General features: G+C 58.5%; 1 protein-coding gene and 1 long non-coding RNA gene across 2 annotated transcripts in view; one reads left to right on the top strand and one right to left on the bottom strand.

Moving 5' to 3' along the window:
* Positions 1-23,643, bottom strand: part of LOC136312576 (uncharacterized) — a 30,578-nt gene that overhangs the window by 3,003 nt on the left and 3,932 nt on the right. The window contains exon 2 of the long non-coding RNA XR_010727015.1: positions 19,182-19,291. This is a non-coding gene — a long non-coding RNA (uncharacterized lncRNA). The remainder of the gene's footprint in view (positions 1-19,181; positions 19,292-23,643) is intronic.
* On the top strand, positions 6,009-18,829 carry ZNF469 (zinc finger protein 469). The gene has a single exon (XM_066242936.1). The coding sequence runs from the start codon at positions 6,009-6,011 to the stop codon at positions 17,655-17,657; it is 11,649 nt and encodes a 3,882-aa protein (XP_066099033.1). The 3' UTR covers positions 17,658-18,829.

Here is a 23,643-nt window from a genome sequence, read left to right as displayed (position 1 = left end):
CCGAATTTTAAAACCACTGCAGGGATTAATTTGACAATATCTCTCCAAGTCACAAATACACTTGCCCTTTGACCCCATCATCTCTTAATGTTTACCCTGTGGGTCTCACTGGCATGCCAATTCATTGCTCTTTTGTTTGTAAGGCCCAATATATTACAACCCAGTGTCCATCTGGAGGGGTCTGGATACATAAATTAGCTGTCCATCCATTCTGCAGAATATTCTGTCGCTCTGTGTGGTAGAGACAGACAGACAGGAATCTATGGAGTGCTACGGAATTATCTCCAACATCTGTTGTTAAATACAAAAAAAAAGTGTAGAACAGTGAGTGCAGAAACTATCTTTTGTTGAATAAAGAGGAAAATGAGGTTTGCTGGTATTTACATCAAGAAACTCTGGAAGGAAACAGAAGTTCCCAAGGGCTTACAGAGCAGGATGGGGGAAGAGGGTTAGCAGGCAGGATACGGGGCGAGACTTCTCACTGCAGACCTCTGAACACTGTTTTAAGTTTGGGAGTCACACTGATGTGTAATCTATGCATAAGAACTTAACGAAATAAAATGTAAACTAATCAACAAACCTAGGGCAACAGCAGCCTGCTGACCTCTAACCTTGCAGGGCTCTCCTGGCCAGGCCGAGCTGCCCGCTGGCTTCCTGAGCTCACCATCTCTCCTGATGGTTTCCTGGCCCCCTGGGGCCCCCTGGCTCTGCATGGTGTTGGGGGGGGGGGCCCTCACCCAGGAGCCACTCCCTCCAGCCTGGCCTCGCCCGTGGCTCTTGGCCCCCAGCCAAGCACCACATGGATTCTGATATGATTTTCATTTTCCTTGCAGCCAAGAAGTCCTCATTCCTCAGGAAGCTATGCAGCGACCCAGCTGAGGGCCCGACTCCCCAGGTACGTAGAGAGGACAGCTGGCCTGGAGGCTGGCAAGTCTCCACCGGCCGGAGATGCCCTTGTCCCGGCCTCCCCACCGCCTCACCGGCCGTCTCCTTCCATCTCCCAACTCGGGCGGTAATTGAAGCTGCCAGCTGCCTCCCCGAGAGACCATCTCCCAAGCCAGCTGTCAGGGGCTGACACGTGGCTTCTAACCACAGCCCTGAGCTGAGGTGAGAGGACTGTTCAAGACGGCGGCAGCGGCAACTTGTCATCTGAAGTTCTCTGGGGGCCAGCAAGTCAGGCCTCCTTACATCAGAGCCCTCCTTTCATGAGGGGCCTGGGGCAGAGCTGTTTCAGGCCAACAAATTAGCAACTTCTTCCTGCTGTCAGGCCCCACCCACATCCCTCACCCCTAGTTTCCTCACTGTCTCTCCTTTGTGCCCTGAGCAAAAGGTAACAGTTACAGTGTTAACTAGAAAGTACATTGGTCCCCACCAGTGTCTGCTAAATGTTTATGAAGAAGGTATTCACTGACTTCTCCCTTGCTGCAACCCTTTGAATAGATTCCAGTGTTCTTTCCAGATCCCAGATGGAGAAGCCAAGGCTGACAGTGGCTAGCGAGGTGCCCACGGGTGTACAGCCAGCACTGGTGGGGGGATCAGAACAGGGATCCCTGCCCACCTACCCCTCTCGGAGGCTGCTTGGAGCCTGGACCTGCGGGGCTCACTGTCTAACATCTACTCTGGCCTCACCTGCCATCCCCTAAAAAGCACTGAAAGCTGTGGGGAGGCCCAGGCCCAGGGCCCTCCCCGTCCCCTGTACCCAGTCTTAAGAGCAGCCTGTTCGGGGACAGGCAAAGGAGGCCCTGTGAGGTCAGAGGCCCTCAGCACCTCTGCACACCTGATCCCATAGACTTCACTGTCTGTTGCAGTTGGATCCCTGGGCCTAGGTCTGGACTTAGGCCCGGCTCCTGCCCTCTTAGTCTGTCTGAGAAGTTCAGGAGGGGAGGTCCCACAGGCTAGAGCCTTCCTACTTCTAGGGAGGGCCCAACCCCAACCCCCAACTGGTTCAGAGCCAGCTCTTGGGCCACCCTTCTGCTAGATAAAGAGCCCTCCCTGTGGTGTGTCCTTGGAGTCAGTGGCAAATAGGGGCCCCCAGGAAGCTCCCTGGCCTGGGTCAGAGTACATGGAAAGGCAGGCCACCCTGCCCAAGCTACTGGCTGCAGCCTGTATGCTTGCTCACCTGGGGTCTCCCTTGCCCACCTTATAAAGGCCTCACTGTCATTCAGGAGCTGGCCTCACTCCTCACAGTTCCAGTCCTTCCCAGGGCACAAACGTCTTTCTCCCAGTTTCTCCAAGCAGCCCTGCACCTGCCTGTGCTCACAGTTCCCACCCCTGAATGCCCTCTCTGTCCACATGACCAGAACTAATGCCACCTCCTCTAGGAAGCCTCCTCTGATGCCAGCCATGCAGGACTCCCCTCCTATAATCCCCGAGGCCCCAAGTGAAGTTCCACCTAGCATGCAGTAGATACTCAATAAATGCCCTCCCTGCCCCCCCCCCCATGCCCAGCCTCTGTGGGCCCTGCAGGAGCTCTGAGCCAGGGTCAAAGCTCTGAAGCTGCAGTCCATCTTCTCCCCTGAATGCTGGGCACAGGGCAGATGTCCAGAACCGCTCTTGTGGGTGTAAATGCATGAACGAGGAGTCAGCCCCAATGACTGCCTTCCCACCAAAAGAAGTTGGTTCTGGCCACTGGAAACAAAAGGACCCTTAGAGATAACCTGGTCTGACCTCCTCCTCCTTGGCCAGTAGGGAAGGTAGCCCAGAGATTGACAGTACCCCACCAGTGACCAGGCAGCCACCCCACTGCTTGTGACCTCAGCCCTCAAAAAGGCAGCAAGGCAGGTTTCCAGAACTCTGCTCTAAAAGTCTCTGCTCAGAAGTAGCACAGTCCCTGCTGCTCACAAGCCTGCCGGCAGCAAGACAGACTGGAGCAGCCCTTCCACAGAGACAGCAGTTCTTAGTGCTGTGATCTACCACCTCGAGCCCCAACAGGGAGCTTCCTGGGCAGAGGTCAGGGATACCTGGGGGCTGCAGGTACCTCTGAGAGCAGGTGGGGCCATGGGTCAGAGGCTTCTGCTTCTCATTAAAAGCCCACTCAGGGCCCTGGCCGGTTGGCTCAGCGGTAGAGCGTCGGCCTGGAGTGCGGGGGACCCGGGTTCGATTCCCGGCCAGGGCACATAGGAGAAGCGCCCACTTGCTTCTCCACTCCCCCCCTCCTCCTTCCTCTCTGTCTCTCTCTTCCCCTCCCGCAGCCAAGGCTCCATTGGAGCAAAGATGGCCCGGGCGCTAGGGATGGCTCTGTGGCCTCTGCCCCAGGCGCTAGAGTGGCTCTGGTCACAGCAGAGCGACGCCCTGGAGGGGCAGAGCATCGCCCCCTGGTGGGCAGAGCATCGCCCCTGGTGGGCGTGCTGGGTGGATCCCAGTCGGGTGCATGCGGGAGTCTGTCTGACTGTCTCTCCCTGATTCCAGCTTCAGAAAAATACAAAAAAAAAAAAAAAAAAAAGCCCACTCAGGATGACCCAGGTGGCCCCACCTGAGGGCTGGCTACAGCCTGAAGGGCTGACAGACCAGATTTCCATCTGGCTTCCAGCAGTGTCCTGAAGAAGCAGCGCCACCACCCCGTGCACAGATGGGGACGCCGATGCTGGGGAGGCACAGGGAGGGAGTGCCAGGCGCCTGCTGGGGTACAAGAATGTTGAACCGTAGGACAACCTGGTGAGGGTGGCACCGTTACTGCCCCTACTTCAAGGGTGTGGAAGCAGACCTTTCCTCAATCTTGACTGCCTACTGTGCGCCAGACGCCATACTTGGGGGACAAGGTAGAGAGAATAAACCTCAGGTTCCCCGCTTGGGGGCCCCAGGCTCAGGCAGAAACGGGAATAGTCAAAACCACACAGCCTGACCAGTGCTGACACCGTGGACAGAGTGTCAACTTGGGACACTGAGGTCCCAGATTCGAATCCTCAAGGTCGCCGACTTGACCACAGGATCAATATGACCCCAAGGTTGCTGGCTTAAGCCCAAGGTCACTGGCTTGAGCAAGGGGTCACTGACTCAGCTAAAGCCACCTCAAGGCACAGATGAGAAGCAATCAATGAACAACTAAAGTGACGCAGCTACATGTTGATGCTCCTCATCTCTCTCCCTTCCTCTCTCTCTCTTTTCCTGACACTCTCTTTCAAAATAAGTAAATAAATTACATCAAATAAAATAAATGAATACTAAAAAGGCATACAAACAGCAGATGATCCACCAGGGACCTATTATACAGTTTGGACACAGTTACCATGTCATCTCACAACAGTCCCATCAAGGAGCTCAGCTGGGTTCTCCACTTTCTAGGCTCAGGAAGGCTGAGTCAGAGGCTGAGCCAGGACTTGCACCAGGCAGCTCCAAGTCCAGCAGAGAGCATGGCATCACACAGGCCCTGCCCTCTCTCATGCAAGAGAGTCTGGGAGGGGCCCCGGCTGCTGCCCTCTCCACACCGGGCACAGCCTGGCCCCGATCAGGTGTCCAGACCAGGTGTGACATGGCTGGGTGAGGCCCTTCCTGGGGACCCCCAGTGCCCTCCACTAGCTTTGAGACCGTGGGCAAATGATGCACCTTCCCATAACTCTAACAGTTCTGACCTCCAGACCCATCGTGAAAACAAGAGAAGTGATTGATGGAAAGTGCTCAACTACCTGGACCATAGCCAGATGCTCAGAAAGAGCTCATGTTGCTATTACTACTATTCGTTCATTCAACAAACTTTACCCACAGAACCTCACCCCAAGGCTTCCCAGTCTTGAGATGGAGAGGGGAGTGAAGAGCTGGCCGCCAGGCAGTGGGATCCAGAGGAGGGGATGACACCTCTGCTTAGGAGGGGAGGGACACTCAGGCTGCTGGGATGAGGGAGTGTCCACGAGGCTGGCAGGGGACTGAAGGGGAACTGTGTGGCAACCTCTGCTGGCCAGTACTGGAACCATCCCCACCCTGGAGAGAAGGATGCCTGTGCCCCAAATCAGGCTGAACACCCCAATGAGCATGATCCCTAGGTAGGTCTCCAAACACAGGGAGGGAGCACCCACCGGCAGTGCCTGGAAATACAGATGCAGGCGCCTGACCTGTGGTGGCGCAGTGGATAAAGCGTCGACCTGGAAATGCTGAGGTCGCCGGTTCGAAACCCTGGTCTTGCCTGGTCAAGGCACATATGGGAGTTGATGCTTCCAGCTCCTCCCCCCTTCTCTCTGTCTCTCCTCTCTCTCTCTCTCTCTCTCTCTCTCTCTCTCTCTCTCTTGCTCTCTCCCTCTCCTCTCTAAAAAAAAAAAAATGAATAAATAAGAAATACAGATGCAGGCTCCACGCCGGGGAGCTGGCCAGTGGGTCCCCGAGCGAGTGGCTTGAGGCTGTCCTGTGCTCACCAGCTAAAAGATCATCACAGGACCCCTTACGAACCTCAGGCCAAACTCAGGTGTGCATAGTCTCACCCCTTATTTCCCATCTCGGCTTCTGATCTGAGGCTCCTCCTCTCAGCAGGTAAAGGCATCCCCTCTGTCCTGCCTGTGCTGTCTCCTGACACCACCTAGACACACAGATGGCCACCAGGTGCCCATTATCCCTGCCACGGGCCTCTGCAGGTCTGGGGCCTTTCACTCATGGCCTGGCCAGAGCCGAACAGGGCTGCTCTGAGTGGCCAGGAGTCTTCTGAGACCCTAAGACCCCAAATGTCACTCTCATTTTTTTTCTCTTTCTCCTTCTCTCCCTCTCCCCTCATCCTCAACCTTTTGCTCAGTCTGACAGGAACGCTGTTCTCCTCTTGTCTCTCAAAGTGCCATTGAAGCTGAGTCCCCTCCTCTGAAGAAGGGGGTTCTGTGCCAGCTGCTTCCGCCCCCAGGGTCATGGCCTCCGGGAAGCCAGGAGGCCTCTACGGCTCCATGCTCACGTCTGTCTTTTCCTTTCAGGCTCCCCCGAGGGCCATGAGAGCAGGCTTCTCCAGGGACCCCCGAAGGGCGAGGATGGCCACCCAGCCCGTTCCCCATGGACCCCCTCGGACCACCACATCCTCCTAGCGCCCAGGCGGAGGGGCCATGCCTGGGGAGCAGCCCCGCGGAGTGCCACCCCCGACCATAACCAGAGGCCTGCAGTCCTGCCAAACCACCAGTGCCATGGCCAGCGGCACGGCCACGCAGCTCCCCGGCGAGGATGGCGCTCCGGCCAGCAAGACCGCCAAGGCCACAAGGGACGCAGGCCGTGGGGCCCCGCCCATGGAGCCCCCGGACACCCTGCCTGGGCAGACTAGGGAGGTGGAGCCCAAGGCCCCTTTCCTGAGAATCCAGCCCCTAAGCAGCCCCCCCAGGAAGGGTGGCAGCACCCAGGCCCCACCAGGGAGGAGCCACACACAGGCTCCCCCACGGCGCACGGACAGGGCGGACAGCAGCCCCCAGCAGCTCTACACTCTGAGCATTTCAGACTCAAGGGCCAGATCCGCCCTGGAGGAGACCCCTGAAGGCCCGCAGTGTGAGGCCCTCCGGCCCCCAGAGGCAGAGGCCCCTCCTGCCCCAGAAGAGCTCAGCTTCCAAAGGTGCTTCCAGGAGACCCCCTCCGGCTTTACCTCCACCAATTATACCTCACCGAGTGCCACCCCAGGGCCTCCGCCCCTTAGGGCCCCCCACAGCAGTGACACCAGCCCCTGCAGGCCCGCCTCCTACTCAGAATTCCAGGCCAGTGGGGCCGACGCCTGGCCTCCCACTGCTAAGAACAATTTCCCAGGTGCTAGTTTCAGGGTCCTCCCCACAGAGCCGGGGCCCTTTCCCGAAGTTGGCAGCCCCAGGGTGGCCTCCTACCACTTCCCCTTCCCAGCGCTGCACAGGGCCAGCCCGGAGTCCTTCCCCGAGGACACGGCAGGGCCCAAGTACTCAGAGAGGGCACTGGTGTTTGCCTTCCGCCAGCCTCGAGGCGAGTGGCAGGAGGAGGCAGTGGGCGCTGGTGCAGCCTACCCCCTGCCCACTCAGCCTGCCCCTGTAGCCCCACCTTGCTACCCCAGCCAGCCTGGGCGCCTTGACCCCCCCAGTGACCTCGGCTGTGCTCTCCCCACACCTGGTGCTGCTCACCCAGCCCCCAGCCCCTTCTCGGAGAGCACAGTTGCCTTCCCAGACACTTTGCACAAGAGCCTGACCAAAGCCCTTCCTGAGAGAACACCTTCAGCCCACAATGGGCTCAGGAGCCCCAGGAAACCCCCAAACTCTCTGCCCCAGAGGCCCTTTTCTGGGCAAGCCTATGGAAGCCCAGGAGCCAGTGCAGTGGGCACCAGTCCTGGGTCTCTGGACACAGAGCTGGCCACCTCTGGGCCCCCACCCACCAGACTGCCCAAACTGTGGGATCCTTCCTCGGCCCCTTACCCCACATCTCCTCTGGGACCCCCGGCCGCCACCAGGAGTGCATTCTTTGAAGGCCAGCCCAGCCCAAGCCAGAGGCTTAGTCTGCCCCAGAGCCCCCCGCTGCCCTGGCCCCAGGTGCTCCCAGCCACCGGACCCAGCCCCCGTCAAATGGAGAGGCTGAGCCAGCTACCTTTTCCCCCAGGAACCCCTGAGTGGCAAGGAGACAGCCAGGCATCTCTGGCTGCTTCCAGCAAGACACCTGGGCCAGGAGAGAAGCTGGCAGTGCTGAGAAACAGCCCAGGCCAGCACAGCAGCAACTCTCCAGGGCTGTTCACTTACAACGGGCTGCAGGACCCTGGAGCCCAGCCTCTGTTCTTTGGGGTGGCTCAGCCCCAGATCTCACCCCGAGGGACGCCCGGCCTGCCCCCACCCAGGCTTGTAGGAGCCTCTCCCAGTGAGTCCCCTTTGCCCTCACCTGCCACCAACACAGCTGGCAGCAGCACCTGCTCATCACTGTCACCGCTGTCCAGCAGCCCAGCCAACCCCAGCTCAGAGGAAAGCCAGCTCCCCGGCCCAGTAGGGCCGTCTGCCTTCCTCCAACCCCCCAGTCACGCCCAGGAGAACAGCAGCCCCTTCCCATCCCCTGAGCCCGCGCATGCCCTCCCCATCCACTACCAGCCGGAGCCCGTGAAGACCTTCCCTTTTCCCACAGAGAGGCTGGGGACGGAAGGCACCTTCAAATGCCTGGAGGAGGCCTCCTTCTCCAGCGCGGGCCCCGAGGGCTTCCCCTCAGAGCCACCCCCCTACTCTGCTCACCACTTCCCCTTCAGCAGCGCCAGTCTGGACCAGCTGGACGTGCTGCTCACGTGCAAGCAGTGTGACCGCAACTACAGCAGCCTGGCCACCTTCCTGGAACACCGGCAGTTTTGCAGCCTGCTCCTCACCAGGAACAAGGACAGCCACCAGCAGCCCTCAGATCTCCCCACTGCCCCTACCACCTCCTCTGTGATGGCTGCCCCCAAAGCACCAGCCAGTGGGAACTCAAGCCTGCTCGGCCACACCAAGACATTCCCCTTCCTGCTCGGGGGAGATGTCCAGGTGGATGGCAAAGATGACCCCCTGAGGACAAATTTCCTTCCCAGCCTCACCACTGCCCCCTTCTCACTATCCGCCACGGACCTGGACCTGGAGGACGATGCCAAGCTGGACAGCCTCATCACCGAGGCACTCAATGGCCTGGAATACCAGTCGGACAACCCTGAGATCGACAGCAGCTTCATCGATGTTTTCACCGATGAAGAACCTTCAGGCCCCAGAGGTCTCAGTGCTGGGCTGCCCCCCAAGACCAGGGTGGGGGCCATGCCAGAGAACAAAGCCCAGCTCCCGCTCCTCGCCGTGGAGCCCCAGGCCCCCCGCCCTGGGGATGACTGCTACCCGGCCTACAGCAGGCCCAAAACCCGATCCTTGGGCCCAGTGCCTGTGGAGGCAGATGGAGCCAGCCTGGCCAGCCAGCAGAGGAGAGGGAAGCAGTTTAAGTTTTTCCATAGAGAGCTGGATATAGCCAACCCTAACAAGAGGTCGGGCAGGAGCACCAGAGCAGCCTGCCTGAGGCCCCGGAGGAAGGGCAATAGGGCTGAGCCGGTCCCACCCCGCCCCCGGGACATCAGGACCCACGCCCCCAAGAGCCACAAAGATCCCTGTGGTAAGGCCCTCCCGGTGGAGACCAGGAGCTCCAAGCACCTTCGTCTGTCCCCAGGAAAGGATTCCCGGCGGAGGAAGGCCCGGGGTGGCACCTGGAGCAAGGAGCTCATCCACAAGATCGTGCAGCAGAAGAACCAGCTGCACAAGCGGCGGGCGCAGTGCGGCCGGGGCAAGGGCTTCTCCCTGGCAGCTGAGAGGCCCACCCGCGGCACCCTGGATGGCAGGCTCCAGGAATACGACTATGCCTCAGAGTCCGAGGAGGAGGACAGCTTGCAGCCACGGGGCTGCCACTTCAGAGGCCAGCCCCGCCACGGCCGCTGGCGGTGGCACCGAGGTGAGAAGAGGAAGGAAGTGGACTCGACCCTGGGTCCTAGAGAAGATCGAGAGCAGCAGAAACCCAGGAAGGTGGTGAGGCAGGAAACCACAAAGCCAAGCAGGCCTTGCCCAGGCCCCAGTGAAAGCCCCGAGGCTCAAGGCCCACTGCAAAGCCCCGAGACTGGAGAAGGCCCTAAGGAGAGAGGCCCCAAGTGTCTCCTGCAGGTTCCCACCAGTGCCAAGGCCCCAGAGGAAAAACATCTGCCGCTGAACTTCCCTCAAGAAAATTTTGCCTCTGACAGCACAAAACTTCTCAGAGGTGTTTCCAGCTCTCCTCCATCCACCTGTGTGGAAGGAAGGCCCTGCTCCCCAGCCCCAGACCAACCACAGCCGGGCAGGGAGGACACCACGGTGCCCCACAGAAGCTCATCGGCACCAGGCACAGGCAGTCGGCTGGGTGTCCCTCGGTGCACACAACCCTCCGTCTCGCATGATGAAGAGGACCCCCCTGCCTACCTGCCAGGAGAATTGCTGGTGCCTGTCACGAACACCACCACTGCCTACCCCGAGCCCAACATCCTGTTTCTAAAGACCTCTGATCTTGGGTGTGACCCTGCTCTTTTTAACAGAGACTCCGTGGGTCTAGCTGCCAAAAAGGGGTCCCAGCCCTACAGCAGCCCCCCCAGAAAACTGCTTCTTGGACCCAAAGACCTGGCTGGCTGTTTCCACGAGGACTTGTACGCCAAGCCCTCGGCTCCAGACACTCCTCCTGCCAGCAACATGCACCTTTGCCAGGATGATGTAGACGCTGGTCCCCTCAAACCAAAACCTCCTAGGGATCCACCCTACACAGTCGACATGGATCCAGGCGAAACCAAATCACCGCTGACCTTGGAATCCACGCCCCTCCTCTCAGGGCTGCCCGTGGACGACTTCAACTCGCCACTCTATAGCAGCCTGTCTGGAAATGAGGGCGCACACTCACCTTCTCCACGCATCAATCCTCCCCCAAGGAAACTCCAGCTAGACACACCATACCCTTCGTTTCTGCCTGAGAAGGGTTGGTCCCTGCTGGAGGGAGTTTCCCCAATGCTACCCAGCCACCTGGGCCATTTTCCTGACCCCTCAGGGGAAAAGGCATTCAGTAAGAAGTATCCTCGTGAAAGGACAGTAGCCACCAACCCTCCCCCTTTGCCTTGCAAGGTTAGCGAATGTAGCATCGCTTTTATTAGCAACCTCTCTGAAGATGAATTAGAGATCAAAAGGTTGGTCACTGAATTAGAAACACAGCTGCAAAGTAAAGGTGTGCACAAGGCCCCAGGAGAGCTGCGTGAGGCTCAGCACACGGGCAGAATGGGCTCAGGCACAGGCACCCCGCTGCCCATCCACCAGGCTGCCTCACCCGAGAAGGACTCATTCTCTGCAGCCAACCTCACTGATCTTGGGGAATTGAGTCCATACCAGGAAGGGGCAGAAACAGCCGTTACCACCAAGGAGGGGACTCTAGGGAGGCCCCAGGAAGAATGGTCCTCATTTCACCCAGGAGAAGCAGGCCCTCTCCCTAGTACCTGCAAAGACCAGGTTTCTGGGGGTGCTTTCAGGCCCACAGAGGCTAGCCTCAGTTTCCAGCCAGTGCAGAACACCAGAGTCTCCAGGACAGGGCTCCTGGAGGCAGAGGGCTGCAGGGTCTGCCCAGAAGCCTGTCTACCTGACCCTGCAGAGCCACTCAAGTCCCCATTGGACGGGGGGAATTTAGTAAAGTGCAGCCCAAACCATGATCCTTTACTTTCTGAAAATAACAGGGCCACCAGAACCCATCACAATGAAGATGTCCTACTGCTCCTTCCCTGCACTCGGAGAGGAGGGCTTCTCCCAGGAGCCTGCAAGGCACAGGAGCCCTACCAAGATGCCCCTGATCTGGAAGTGCTCAGCAGTCCTGTTGCCCATCTGGCACATGACTTGGCATTTCAGGGTGCCACTCCACCTTCTAGTGGCACTCACAGTGAGGTTCTCAAAGGACATTCTATAAGTAGCACAGATGGGCCAGAGGGACCAGAGCCCCTCCACCCTGTAGCAGGAGGGCCTGGCTCTGAAGGCAACAAGGAGTTTGCACCAGCAGGAGCTTCCCCAAGTGCTGCTTGCATGCCCAACACCAGTCCTGGCGGGAGGCCCCAGGACCCAGCTGAAACCCCCCTGCATCAACTCCAGCTCCTGGTGGCCAGAGCAGCTGAGAGTGAAGATGGCACCCACGGCTTACAGAGGGTCCCGCTTGCCAACACCCAGAGTCTTCAACAGAGCAACCCCTCAGATGTGGGAGGGGACAGCATGGAATGTGGGAACATGGCCCACAGCCCTGTCAAGGGCTTGGAGGGAAGTGTGCAGATGACAGCTATCCCTGCCACAGCCAGATGTCAGCTGGGGCCAGAGGCAGATGACAATCTGGGCTCACTCGGCCAGGCTGAGAAGCTCAAAGGCCAAGGCAAAACCAGCCAGCTGCAATCCGATAACTGGGGGAACCCTGGGGAAGCAGGCAACCTTGCCACAGTCAGTGCTGGTCCTGATACCATACTCGCCAGCCCGGCTGGGGTTGTAGATCAACTACGGGGTCAGGTTCAGGGAAACAGGCCAAACTTGGGCCTTCGGAATGAGGTACAGTCCACCTCCAGCCCCATCTCCTCTGATGTGGAATCTTCGGTCCCAGCCTTGGCAGCAGCCCATCCCCAAACTGGGCTTAAGGACTGTACTCCAGAGGCGGCCAGTCCAGGCCTTCGGAAGCACCTGCTACCAACTGGGGACAGCCCAGAGTTCCCCATGAGGAACCTGGCTGGCTGTGCCCCCTTGCCCATTTCTGCAGCACCCCCTGTTCCCTGCAGACTTGAGCACCTGCTTCAAGAAGACCCTCCCACGGTGCCTTCAGGTGAGTTGAGGGGGCTGCTCCCAGGAGCTTCCACCTACAAGGACCCTATGAGCATGAAGCATCTGCCAGCCGATTCCTCTGCCTGGACATCTCGGGAAGGGGATGACTGCACCCCAGCTTCCACAGATACTAGGGCTGGGGCGTCCCTGGAAGCCTCCTCATCTTTGAGGACAAACCCCTGTGGCTTCGAGGAAAGCCTGGTTTGTTGCTCTCTCTTAGAGGAACGGAACCACCAGGAAGAGCTTCCCATGGGCCAGCCTGGCTTCATCAATGTCTTGTCCCCCAATGCGGGGGACCACCCTGAACACCACATGTCAAGACCTCCAGGGTGTTCCAGAAAAGAAAATCTAAGGGAATCTCCTGCCTGTGGTGCCCCTTCTCCCCCAGTGAGGGCCATGTCCCCGAGAGTGACCATCAAGGCTGCTGCCCTACCTGGCATTTCTTCCACAGACGGCATAGGGGCAGTCAGAGGCCCCAGAGCGGAGAGGTCAGACCCCCACTGCAGGGGAGCCCCGCCCCACCTCAGCCCAGCCAGGATGCCTGAAAGCCCCTCCTCAGAACAACCAGGAAACAGGGAGGGTCAGAGCATCACCACTGTGCCCATTAACCCCTCCACCCGGAGGACAGCAGGACCAGAGCCCCATGCCTGCCAGGAAGGTGAGGCAGGGGCCAGCCACCAAGGCCAGAAGGACCTTGAGACACCTGAGGCTGGAAGCCCTGGCATTACTAAGGTCTCAGGAGTTGGCACCAGAGGCCCAATAGTCATCGGTCCTTATGAAGAGCTCCGTCAGGACAAAGCCACTTCTCTGAGCAGCACAGCCAGCAACTCCACACCCAACTCTCCCCAGAGCCTCAGAAATGTCCTTAACCAGATGCCCCACAGAGACCCCTTATGTCCCCAGGACCTCAAACAGAAGCCTTGTGGCTTTAGAAAAAGGCCCATGTCTACTGAGAATAGCAGCTGGAAGGACCAAGGCCCCAGCGGGCAGCCTGCGACCTGCGAGGTCTGCTTGGCCACCTTCCGATCTGGGCCAGGCCTGAGCCGCCACAGAGCCAGGAAGCACAGGCTGCGCAGGGGGGCCGTCTCCCACCCCAGCCCCCCAGCCCCACCCACTCCCCAACCTGGGGAGCCTGCCACCCAGAGGAGCTGCCGCCCTGGGAAGAAAAGCCGCAAGGCACCTGGGAAGGAGAAGCCAAGGCATGGGCTGCGGGGCCCCAGCCGCGCTGCGGGGCCACCTCCCATCCAGGGCTCCACGGCTCCTGAGGAAGCCTCAGGTCCTGAGACGTCCAAGAGGCTCAGGCCAGGGCTTGGCATTCCAAGAACACCAGGCTGTCCCCCAAGCCGGAAACTACATCTCCCAGGCCTAGTCAAGCAAGAAGTGGGCTCCAGGTCTGCAGAGCCCAGGAAGCGGGACTTGCTGCAGAAGGATGAGCCCTGTCCCGAGCAGGCAGAGAGAGGAGGAGGCCAGAGGCAGGGTAGAGTGCCTGTGGACAACCCCAGCGAGTCAGGAGGGAAATCAAATAAGAAAGCAAGAAAACCAAGAGCGAAACGGTTCTGGGAGGAGAGCAGTCCTCAAGTCTCTCCTGATGTGATTTCAGATAGAAGCTGCTGGAATTCATCAACTGCGATTGTTAATCACCCAGCCCCTCTGAGCCGCTGCCTCTCACAGGGGGCAAAGCAGCAGACCAAGGTTACACAGCCACATCTCCTCGTGGCTGCAGACCTCGAGGAGACACCCACATGGAGGTCAACTGGAAATTGGGTGACCCCTCCAGGGAGGACAGAGGTAGTGCCTCCTGGGGAAGGGTTGGGGGGAAAGAAAGCAGCTTTGGCAAGGGGGTGCTGGGGACCCAGAGAAACCAGGACATCGGCTGCCTGCAGAGACCTGTCAAGGGCAGCTGGGGATACACTTGCAGGGGACAGCAGAGTGGCCAAAAGCAGGTCAGGGCGAGGTGTCTTGGAAGGGCACGAGCTGCCCTGGGAACCCCCAGGCACTCCAGAGACTTGCGGTTCTGAAGCAGCTGACGCCATCAGCAGTTGCCTCCAGGGCCCTTTGCACAACCCGGACAACAGGGTCCAGGAGCATGAAGACATCGCTTCTGAAGCTTCTGAAGCCCCTAACCCCGGTCTGGGGAACCCTCTGAATCTGTTTGATGATGAGGCCTCCTTTTCCCAGCTCTTCCCTCTGGGTAACCGCTTAACTCGGAAGAAGAACCCCCGAGTCTATGGGAAGCGCTGTAAAAGGCCAAAGCCTCCACCATTGCCAAAGCCCGGTGAAGAGTTCCAAGGGAGCGCTGCTCTGCCCACTGCCCACATGCCCACAGACCTCAGTGACTCAGGCTCCCTCTGCCTGTCCCATGAGGACCCGTGGAGTGACGAGGCCATAGGCCTGCCCGAGTCCTTCCTTCTGGAGGGATTTCTCAGCAGCAAGGTGCCTGGCATTGACCCCTGGGCCCCCAGACCCAGCCTGTGGGCCTTAGAACCTGACCCGGAGGTAGACTGTGCAGAGCAGGAACCCCCCTGCAGTACCAAGGACCACCTGTCAGAGAACATCCCTGAGCTACACATGGTCCCAGCAGCCTGGCGTGGGCTGGAGTTGCAGGTCTCCACCACTGAGACCACCTCTTCTCTTGGAGACGTGAGCCCCGAACCCCCCAACCTGGAGCGAGAACACTATGACTGTGGGCTCCCAGGGAACACTGTGGATCTGGAGAGGCTCAACACCAAACTCGAGATGCAAGATCTGTGTTTTCTGAGACCCTATGAAGACCCTGTGGCTCTCCCTGGTGTGAGCTTCTTAGACTTCAAGTCCGCATCAGACTCCCAGGGGCCAAGGAACAAAAGGACAGAGGAGGTGGCGGGGGCCAGAAAGAACGCCAAGAGGGCGCTCTACAAGTGCAAGGTGTGCTTCCAGCGCTTCCACGGCCTGGGTGAACTGGACCTGCACAAGCTGGCCCACAGCCCCTCGCCACCGCCCACCTGCTACATGTGTGTACAGCGCAGGTTCGGCTCCCGGGAGCTGCTGCGGGAGCACCTGCAGGAGAAGCACGTGCAGGGCCGCACGGGGCTGTGGGCCTGCGGCATGTGCCTGAGGGAGGTGGCTGACGTCTGGATGTACAATGAGCACCTGCGGGAACATGCCTTACAGTTTGCGCGAAAGGGGCCAGCGCGGAGGTCCCTGGGAGACCCGCCTGAATGCTGGGACAGGGATAGCACTGTCACACTCTTCCTGAGCAGCATTATGGGGCAGGCACCCAAACCCCACAAGGGCAAGTGCTCAGTTGGCCAGGCAAATGAGGGCCCTGCAGAGAGGGAGAGGACAAAACTCAAGGCTCATACCAACAACTCAAACCAGGATGGAATTTGGATGCCAGACAGCACCTTAGCCGACAGCAACCTGTCAACCTGCTCAAACCCCCCTCTGCCCAGCAGTCCTGCCACTCTCCCCAGCTCCACCAAGATGTGCCCCAGCCCATCCCCGGATCCTTGCTCCAATCGAGAGCCCCTACTCCACACCACCCCGGTGCACCGGGACTGCAAGGACCCCTCCCGAGACTGCCACCATTGTGGCAAGCGGTTCCCCAAGCCTTTCAAGCTGCAGCGCCACCTGGCGGTGCACAGCCCGCAACGCGTTTTCCTGTGTCTCCAGTGCCCAAGGGTCTACCCTGAGCCCGGCGACCTGCGTGTGCACCTGGCCAGGGAGCACGGGGTGAGGGAGGAGCTGGAGCTACAGCACACCCCACTGTACACCTGTGAACTCTGTGCCAACGTCACACACATCAGCAAGAGGTCCTTCGTCTGCAGCTCCTGCAACTACACATTTGTCAAGAAAGAGCAGTTTGACCGACACATGGACAAACACCTGAGGAGGGGGCAGCAGCCCTTCACATTTCGTGGGGTGCGGAGACCAGGCACCCTGGGGAAGAAGGTCCAGGCCTGGGAGGGGTCACTGCCCAGCAAACGACACAGAGTGGCCATGCCCAACAGCACCCCGGGGCCAGTCTTGGACGGGCCTCTGTCTCTGGGCAGCAGCCCTGCCCTGAGTGAGGCATCCTTCTTAGCCCCACTCCAGCCCTGCCCGGAGGCGGCTCCTGGCAGCACCAAGGATCATTCCGGGACCCCAGAGAGACCCATAGATCCTGTGGGCCACCTGGCTAGGGGCGACAACCTGCCCTCTGACCCCCAGGAGCTTCTTCTTCCACCTCTGTCTCCTTTCCCAGAAGCCTCAGCTGATGGCAAAGAAGGCTACAATCCAGGCCAAGCCCTGGAGAGCTCCACAGATGAGGTCTCCCCAGGCAGCGCTGAACCTCTTCTTCAGCAGGCTCTGCCACTGGAGGGGTCTCTGCCCCAGCCAGGGACCAGAGGCCAGACCACAGAGGAACAGAGGGTTGTTGGTCCACTCTCAGGGAAAGGCAAGACCCCAAGTACCCCTGGCAAATGTGCCCCTGACCATCACCCAGAAGCCCCCTCTCTGCTCTGGAAGGAGAAGCAGGTATCCACATACCATATGGTGCCTGAGTGGCATAAAGGCGTCCCCTCCCACAAGGGTGGCACCACCAAGCATGGGGGCTGTCGGAGTTCATCAAGGGACAGGCCAGCTGTGTCCATCCCCAACAAAGCACCCAAGTTTCTGATGCAATCAAAGAAGGCTGTGACCAGTCCAACACCAGGAGAGCCAGCCCATGGCACTGAGGACAAGCAGAAGACCACTGCTCTCAAAGTCAAGCTGGGCCCCAGTTCCCAGGACAATGGAGGCCCACAGCATAGCAACAAGATAGCAGGTGGCAGCCAGCCTCAACCAGCCAGTGGGCAGCTCCAAAGCGAGACAGCCACCACCCCAGGCAAGCCCAACTGCCCAGGCCAGAGCCCCACCCCAGACAAACCTCCCACTCGAGCCCCAGCCAAGGGCTACCCCAAGGCACCAAGAGAAGATGATGACCAGGGGTCCCAAGGGAGCTTTGTCCCCAAGGAAGACGGAGAGGGCAAAGAGAAGAAGAGAAAAGGCCGGGCCCTAGGGCCAACCAGGAGTGAAAGTGTGGGGATCTTGGGGAGAGACCCTTCAGTCCCTGACAAACCCCGCCGGGCTCCTCGGAAGCAGGCTACTCCCAGCCGTGTGCTCCCTGCCAAGCTGAGGCCCAGTAGCCAGAGCAGCACTACCCTGCCCCAGACCTCAGAGCAGCAGAGGGGGGAGCCCAGACACACACACCGGGACTTCAGACGCAGCAAGGATGGGCTGGGCAAGGCCTTTTCCCAGGTGAAACCTCAGCACAGGACCCCCAGGAGAGACAGAGCTGTCCACGGTGCTGAACACGCCAACCCCCGAGCCTGCTGGACAGCTGAATCCCAGAACGACCTCCTCAGCCAGCTCTTTGGACAGAGACTAACCAGCTTCAAGATCCCTTTAAAAAAAGACCCTTCTGAGTAATTTATAGGAGTGAGAGAGTGCCTGGGAGAAGGGCTGGGGGACGAGCCCAGTGAATGAGGTACTCCTGTCTACACTGGCAAGCTTCAGTCCTCTGAGATGGTTTGATTGATGGCCACATCTTAACCCTCCTGATTTACCATGCAAATGCTCAGTCTTTGGTGTTAGAACTGAGACTACTCCAATGCTTTGAGCAGGGCCTGGGGTTGATGGACAGCAATCCCTTTCAACCTGGAAGGTGAGGGTGAAGAGTGGGCCAGCGGTAGGCTTTTTGAGACCACAAAACTGTTTTTTCAATACCAAGAACTTGAAGAAAGAGCAGCTCACACCTTGCACCGCATGTTCCGCCTTCCTTTGAAGGTTTGCACAGGGTCCCCACCACCACATCATCTAGCAGGGAAGTACGTGGAGGCAGCTGGAGTCGGATCGCAGCAGGCCTCTTCCTAGTCTCATTGCTGCTGTTGCTGCAATTCCAAAATGGCCTTGGGCAGGGCTGTCTGCCTCGAGGAGCAGTTTGTGAGCTGCATGGCCCCTAGAGCACACCATATGGTTGTGACGGCCACTATCCATGCCATCAACAGAAGCACTGGTCTCCAGTGTACCTTGACTCCCATTTGGACAGGGAGAAAGCTGTTCATCAGCCAGCTCCCACTGGTCCTTCCTCCCCATCCCTCACATTCCCCCACTCCCCACACTCCCAACCTCTGTGGTTGCCTTTCTAGAGCCTTCCTCCTACACAGAGCTCTCAGCTGCAAGTATCAGCCAGCAATTTAGCTCTGAAATTTCTGGTGCTATTTTCATGTTGTAATGTGAATACAGGCTTCCTTGATTAGTTTTACCTGGGGAAATGAGAGGGGAGACAGGGTGGGGAGGCGTGATGGCGGCTGCACGGAAGGTCCACAGGCACCAGCCACCCCAAGAAGTCTTTCACTGGCTCCCCGGCCGGCAGGCTCAGCCCCAGGGCTGCAGTCAGAGCAGCTGGCTGAGACACTCAGGGCCGGGTGTGGTGCTGCTGGCATCTTAATGCACTGACGTGACGCAGGGGCAGTCCACATGTCCTTTTTACACTATCGTGTCTTCAAAGGGGGTAGGAGTGTGGGAGAAGTGTCCTTCTGTCCTTGGGTGTCTGAGGTTCATGGTTTGTTTCCTTCTGGGTTTTTTTTTTTTTTTTTCATTTTTACCTTGGGTGCAATGTGTATGTCAAAAGTTTTTATTTTGGTAATTTGAAAGAGACCAAAATCAGGCCCAGATCTCCTTCCTAGAAGGTGTTATGTGCCACTCAGAATGACTCTTTAGTGCTAATAAAACATGGGGGAACTCTGAGGCTGTACTGTATGAATCACAGCAAACCTATCCTGTCAAATACAGTCCCACTATTTTCACAGAAAGCCTCTGCTGTGTGGCATCTATGCTCTAACCAGCCCTACCCTCCCTGCCCACCCAGTCCCAGAACCTGGCTCATAAAGTGTTGGCTTCAGCTGCCACTTTTTCCTTGTCTCCAGGGCCACCTGGCCTTGTCGAGCCTACCTGAGCAGCAAAGCTGTCCGCCAGCCCCTCCAGAATTGTTGACACACGCAGGCACTGCCACGGTGCAGCCTGGCTTTGTTTCAAGAGCTTGACGGCTCTGGTATAGCGCCCTTGGGGAGCAAAGAAGAGACAGGAGATCATTAACACAGCTCAGTTTAGAGGACACGGGAAAGCAGCAGAGGCAGTGTGAAGGGTGAAACCAAGAGACCCTCCTCCACCGCAGGCTCAGACCCCCAGGGCCCACCCTGTTCTGAAGACCCCCTCACAGACTCCAGTGTCTGACATGAGCACCTGCAGGGCAAACGAGGTTGTACAGAGTCAAGCACCCATCTGGTCCTGCCCCTACCGCCCACCTGGGCGCAGGCATGATGGGGGCTGCTCAGAGCAGGCCCCGCAAAACACGTGCTGGGGTGAGAAGGAGGGCCTCACCAAGCCCTTTCCCAAGGGAGAGGGATCCCACACATGAAAGTTAACTGGGGTCTCATCACTCTGTCCAAGCCCACAGGGCCCCTGCCCCCACACACACCCCTGCCTGGCTGGCTCACCTTCATCACACGAGACCCTTACCTGTGCTGTCCCCTCATAAGGAACACCCTTCCCAAGTCCTCTCCCTCAGTCTCAGCCCCTCCTACTGGTGTGCCTCCAGGCCCAGGTGGGCGGACAGGAGAGACTCGGTGAGGGTGCCTGGCCATCCGTCTCCCGTTTACATCCCTATTCTACACTGGGAAATGCACCAGATGCAGGTCCCACCCTCAGAGGCCTCCAAACAGATTCCATCAGGAGTGGGAAGCTCTGGTCTCTTTGGGGTCTCCATCACAGGCCTCAGATAGGACGGAAGATCAGGGATGGAAATGGCCCTGAGTGGCACACAAAGGAGAGGGGCGTAGGGTTGGAGTGAATGAGTTTGAGTCATGTTTGAGAAAGGCTGTCTGGGGACTTGACACGGAGAGCCATGGGACCCAGCGGATCCACAGGACTGGGTGCCCCCATTTCTGGGTGTCAGCCCCCCATACCTCTGGCAGGGCCTGCAGCCAGCAGCATCCACATCACCTGGGAACATGGTAGACATTCCAGGCTCTGCCCCAGATTGCAATCAGATGATGGGGGAGAGCATTCTGCAATGTCACGTGCCCTTGGGGTGCTGACATTTATAACATCTGGGGGCCCACCATGGCTCCAGTCTGTTCAGAGAATGGCATGAGCAAGCCACCTCACTCCTGTGGCCTTAGCCCCCGCCTGCGACCAGAGCCCCCAACGTGGACATGCCTGACTAGCCAGCAGGTGGCAGCATTTGCCCAATTAATTGGGCACCTGGGCTGGGTAGCAGGACACCAGGTCTGGAGTCACCACAGCAGCTTTAACCTGCAAACACAGCAGACACGCGCCGCAACCCTGCCTCACCAACAAGTTCAGAACGTGCTTACGGCACGTGAGTGCACACTCCTGCACTCCTTTACAGCCTTTCATGCACCGACATGGCACACAGCCCCACACACGGGCAAACGCAGAACTTGCCCAGACACACTGAGATGTGACTGACTGTACGTAAGTAAGTCTAGGGGGCGGAGACCCTACCCTTGAGAGGTCCCCAGGAGAGCAGTCCAAACAGCCTATTGAAGCCATGGAGTGGGCTAGACGAGGACAAGAAAGGATCCGGGCTGGAGCAGGGCCACCACTGCCTGAGGACCCGAGGAAGTGCTCAGACATCCTGCAGCTGAGAAAAGGAAGCAGAGCCCTCTGCTCGCCCCTGAGTGTCCTCAGGCAGGGCCGCCTCTGCCCTGCTCACCATCCGGGAAGCCTGCAGAGTCCCTCTGGGGTAGGCATCCCCAAACCACGGCCCGCGGGCCACATGCAGCCCCCTGAGGCCATTTATCCGGCCCCGCCGCACTTCCGGAAGGGGCACCTCTTTCACTGGTGGTCAGTGAGAGGAGCACTGTATGTGGCGGCCCTCCACCGGTCTGAGGGACAGTGAACTGGCCCCCTGTGTAAAAAGTTTGGGGACCCCTGCAGGGGCTGCCCCAAGGCAGGCAGGAGTGGGCAGGGGGAGACATGTGCTGGCAGAATGTCACATAAATGGCTGTATTGTTCAACTACATCCTCTAATAAGTCCCCGAGCCTGACCCCAATGATCTCTCAGCCCCACCAGCCCGGAGACAAATAGAAGAGAAGATGGTGCCTGGGACCAAGTAAGGAGGTGCAGGTAAAGGGGACAGGCTGGGAGAACAGGAGAGTGGGGCATTCCTATGCTGGGGTGATACGGAAAAGCAGCTGGTGGTGGATGGCGAGCCAGCCTCCATTCCCCCAGACCCCCTACAGGGGGAGCTTTGCTGGGCACATCTGCTTAGAGAACCGACTGGAGAATGTGACTAAAAGTGGGCTTCCCCCAGCTACTGAGGCCGTACCCACCTTAGAGAGTCCAGTCTCCCGGGAAAGTGTGTAGGTGGCCATGTTCACACATGAGAAGAATCCAGTGGGAAGGCTCCCACAGAGCTGGCCTCAGAGAAGCAGAGAGCCAGCCACTAGAGAAGGAGCGAATCCTTGGCACTTTGGAGTGGCCAGTGTCAGGACTCCTTGAAGCCACGCCCATTAGGGGACAGAACTTGGAGGCGTTTGTCCTTTTCACATCATCTGTGAATGTGCTGCACATAGGCTCTAAAAATCCAGCCCTGAGTCCACATGATTGCCATTTCTCTGCCTGTCTGGTGTGTGGGCAGCATGTGCCCTGTGGAAGCCTGCCCTCAGAGCCCCAGCCTGGCTGCTGTGGAGATGGTGGTCCCGAGCAGCCACATGGAGCCTCTCAGGGCCATGTCTCTTTCCTGCCCACTCTGGGCCTGGATGCCCAAGGACATGGCCCTTTTCCCACAGGGAACCCTCTAACTCACTACTGGCTGGTGTGGCCTTGTGGGCTGCAGCTCAAGGCCACAGGCCTCCTCCCCAGAGCCCCCAGGCAGAGAGGAGACAGGACTGGGCCTCCCGAGGACCAAGGTTTAGCTGGACCTAAGCAAACAGTACCTTGGCCTTCCCTGCCAAGAGAACCCCGGATTCACATCTGGGACCCAGGAAGGAAGGCAGGTGCGTCGGCCACAGGCACCAAGTATAGCCAGGCTCTGGGCTGAGAGGCAGGAAACTTCAGGCTCATCACCATCCTCGGCACCTCAGTTTTCCCACTCATTATATGGGCACAACAATTACCAAAAAACCCTTCCACTCGAAGGCCCCCTCTTAGGCCTAAATGGCGTGGCTGAACTGGTGGGTCTCACTGCCCTGCCCTCCTCTCCCCACAGCATGCACTTGGCTCCTCTTTCAGGTCTATACTCAAATGATAACTCCTCTCTGTAGCCTCCCTAATCACCTGTTGAAGGTGGCAGCTGCACCCCCAGTGCCCCCGCAGGCCCCCCACCCTGCTTTATAGCACATTTGACCTTCTGGTGTGCCCCTGGCCCACTCCTTAATTGTGACTATAGGCCTCCTGCTGCTAGACTCTCACTGATGTGTTGTGTATGCTCACAGTTTTCCCTTTAGTGCCTAGAATAGGAGCTCAGGACTTTGTAAGTAGGGAAGAAGGGAGGAAGGGACAAGGGAATGGAGCAGGGCCAAGGGGTGGGAGCAGAGGAGAAGGAATAGGGCAGAGAGGGGAGACAAGGAGGAGGAAAGAAGGAGAAAGAGAGAAAGAAAGGAAGGAAGTCTTCCTGTGGGTAAGTGTACACTTCCTATCTGATATAACCACATGACCCGAGCTCTTAGAGTTGGGAAATGTCCAGGTAATACTTCCTTCCAGATAATACTTGCTCCAGGTACTGCCTTGCCCGGCGGGGTCAATAGGCCAAACTTGGGCAGCTGTGTGAAAGCATGGCTCTAGCTAATACCTAAAACCTAGGCTGATCTCCAGGCAACACCTTTTGTGTCCCAGGATATCAGAGGATATGGCTTGTTAGAGATGCTGGCTTTATAAGAAGACCACCGTGCCCAGGAGAAGGGGCTTGTCTGGTGTGGCCCCAGGCCAACTCTCTCTACTGTCCCTCAGATGGAATCCCCAGCTACAGAGAGAACTGCCTAAGCCCAGTCTGCAAGGCCAGAGCCGCCCATCTGTGATGGGGAGAGCCAAGGAGGCAGCCCACCCACCTGTTCCCACCCCAACCAGGGCCGCCCAGGCAACATCTAGTTATCTCTGGGCTGGCTCCTTCTCTGCCCCTTTCACAGGCAGCCTTCTGATTCCTAACTTAATTTATTTTGACATTCTTGCTGCCTTTGACCTCCTTATGGAATCACGTGGTGAGTAAAACTCATTATCCCCGATTGAAACAGGAAGTTAATTAAACCCTTCACAGATCCAGTGTTGATGAATGTCAGGACGGGCCCCTGACACAGCTGCCCAGCAGCTCCAGGGCCTTGGGCCGACTGGCCAGGGGCAGGGGTGGGGGGAGGTAGCAAAGCCTGGTCAGGCAGGTAGCAAGGCCACGAG

This window comes from Saccopteryx bilineata, chromosome 9 (assembly GCF_036850765.1).
Source record: "Saccopteryx bilineata isolate mSacBil1 chromosome 9, mSacBil1_pri_phased_curated, whole genome shotgun sequence".
In the NCBI taxonomy this organism is placed as follows: domain Eukaryota; kingdom Metazoa; phylum Chordata; class Mammalia; order Chiroptera; family Emballonuridae; genus Saccopteryx; species Saccopteryx bilineata.
This window is presented reverse-complemented; position numbering and strand designations above follow the sequence as displayed.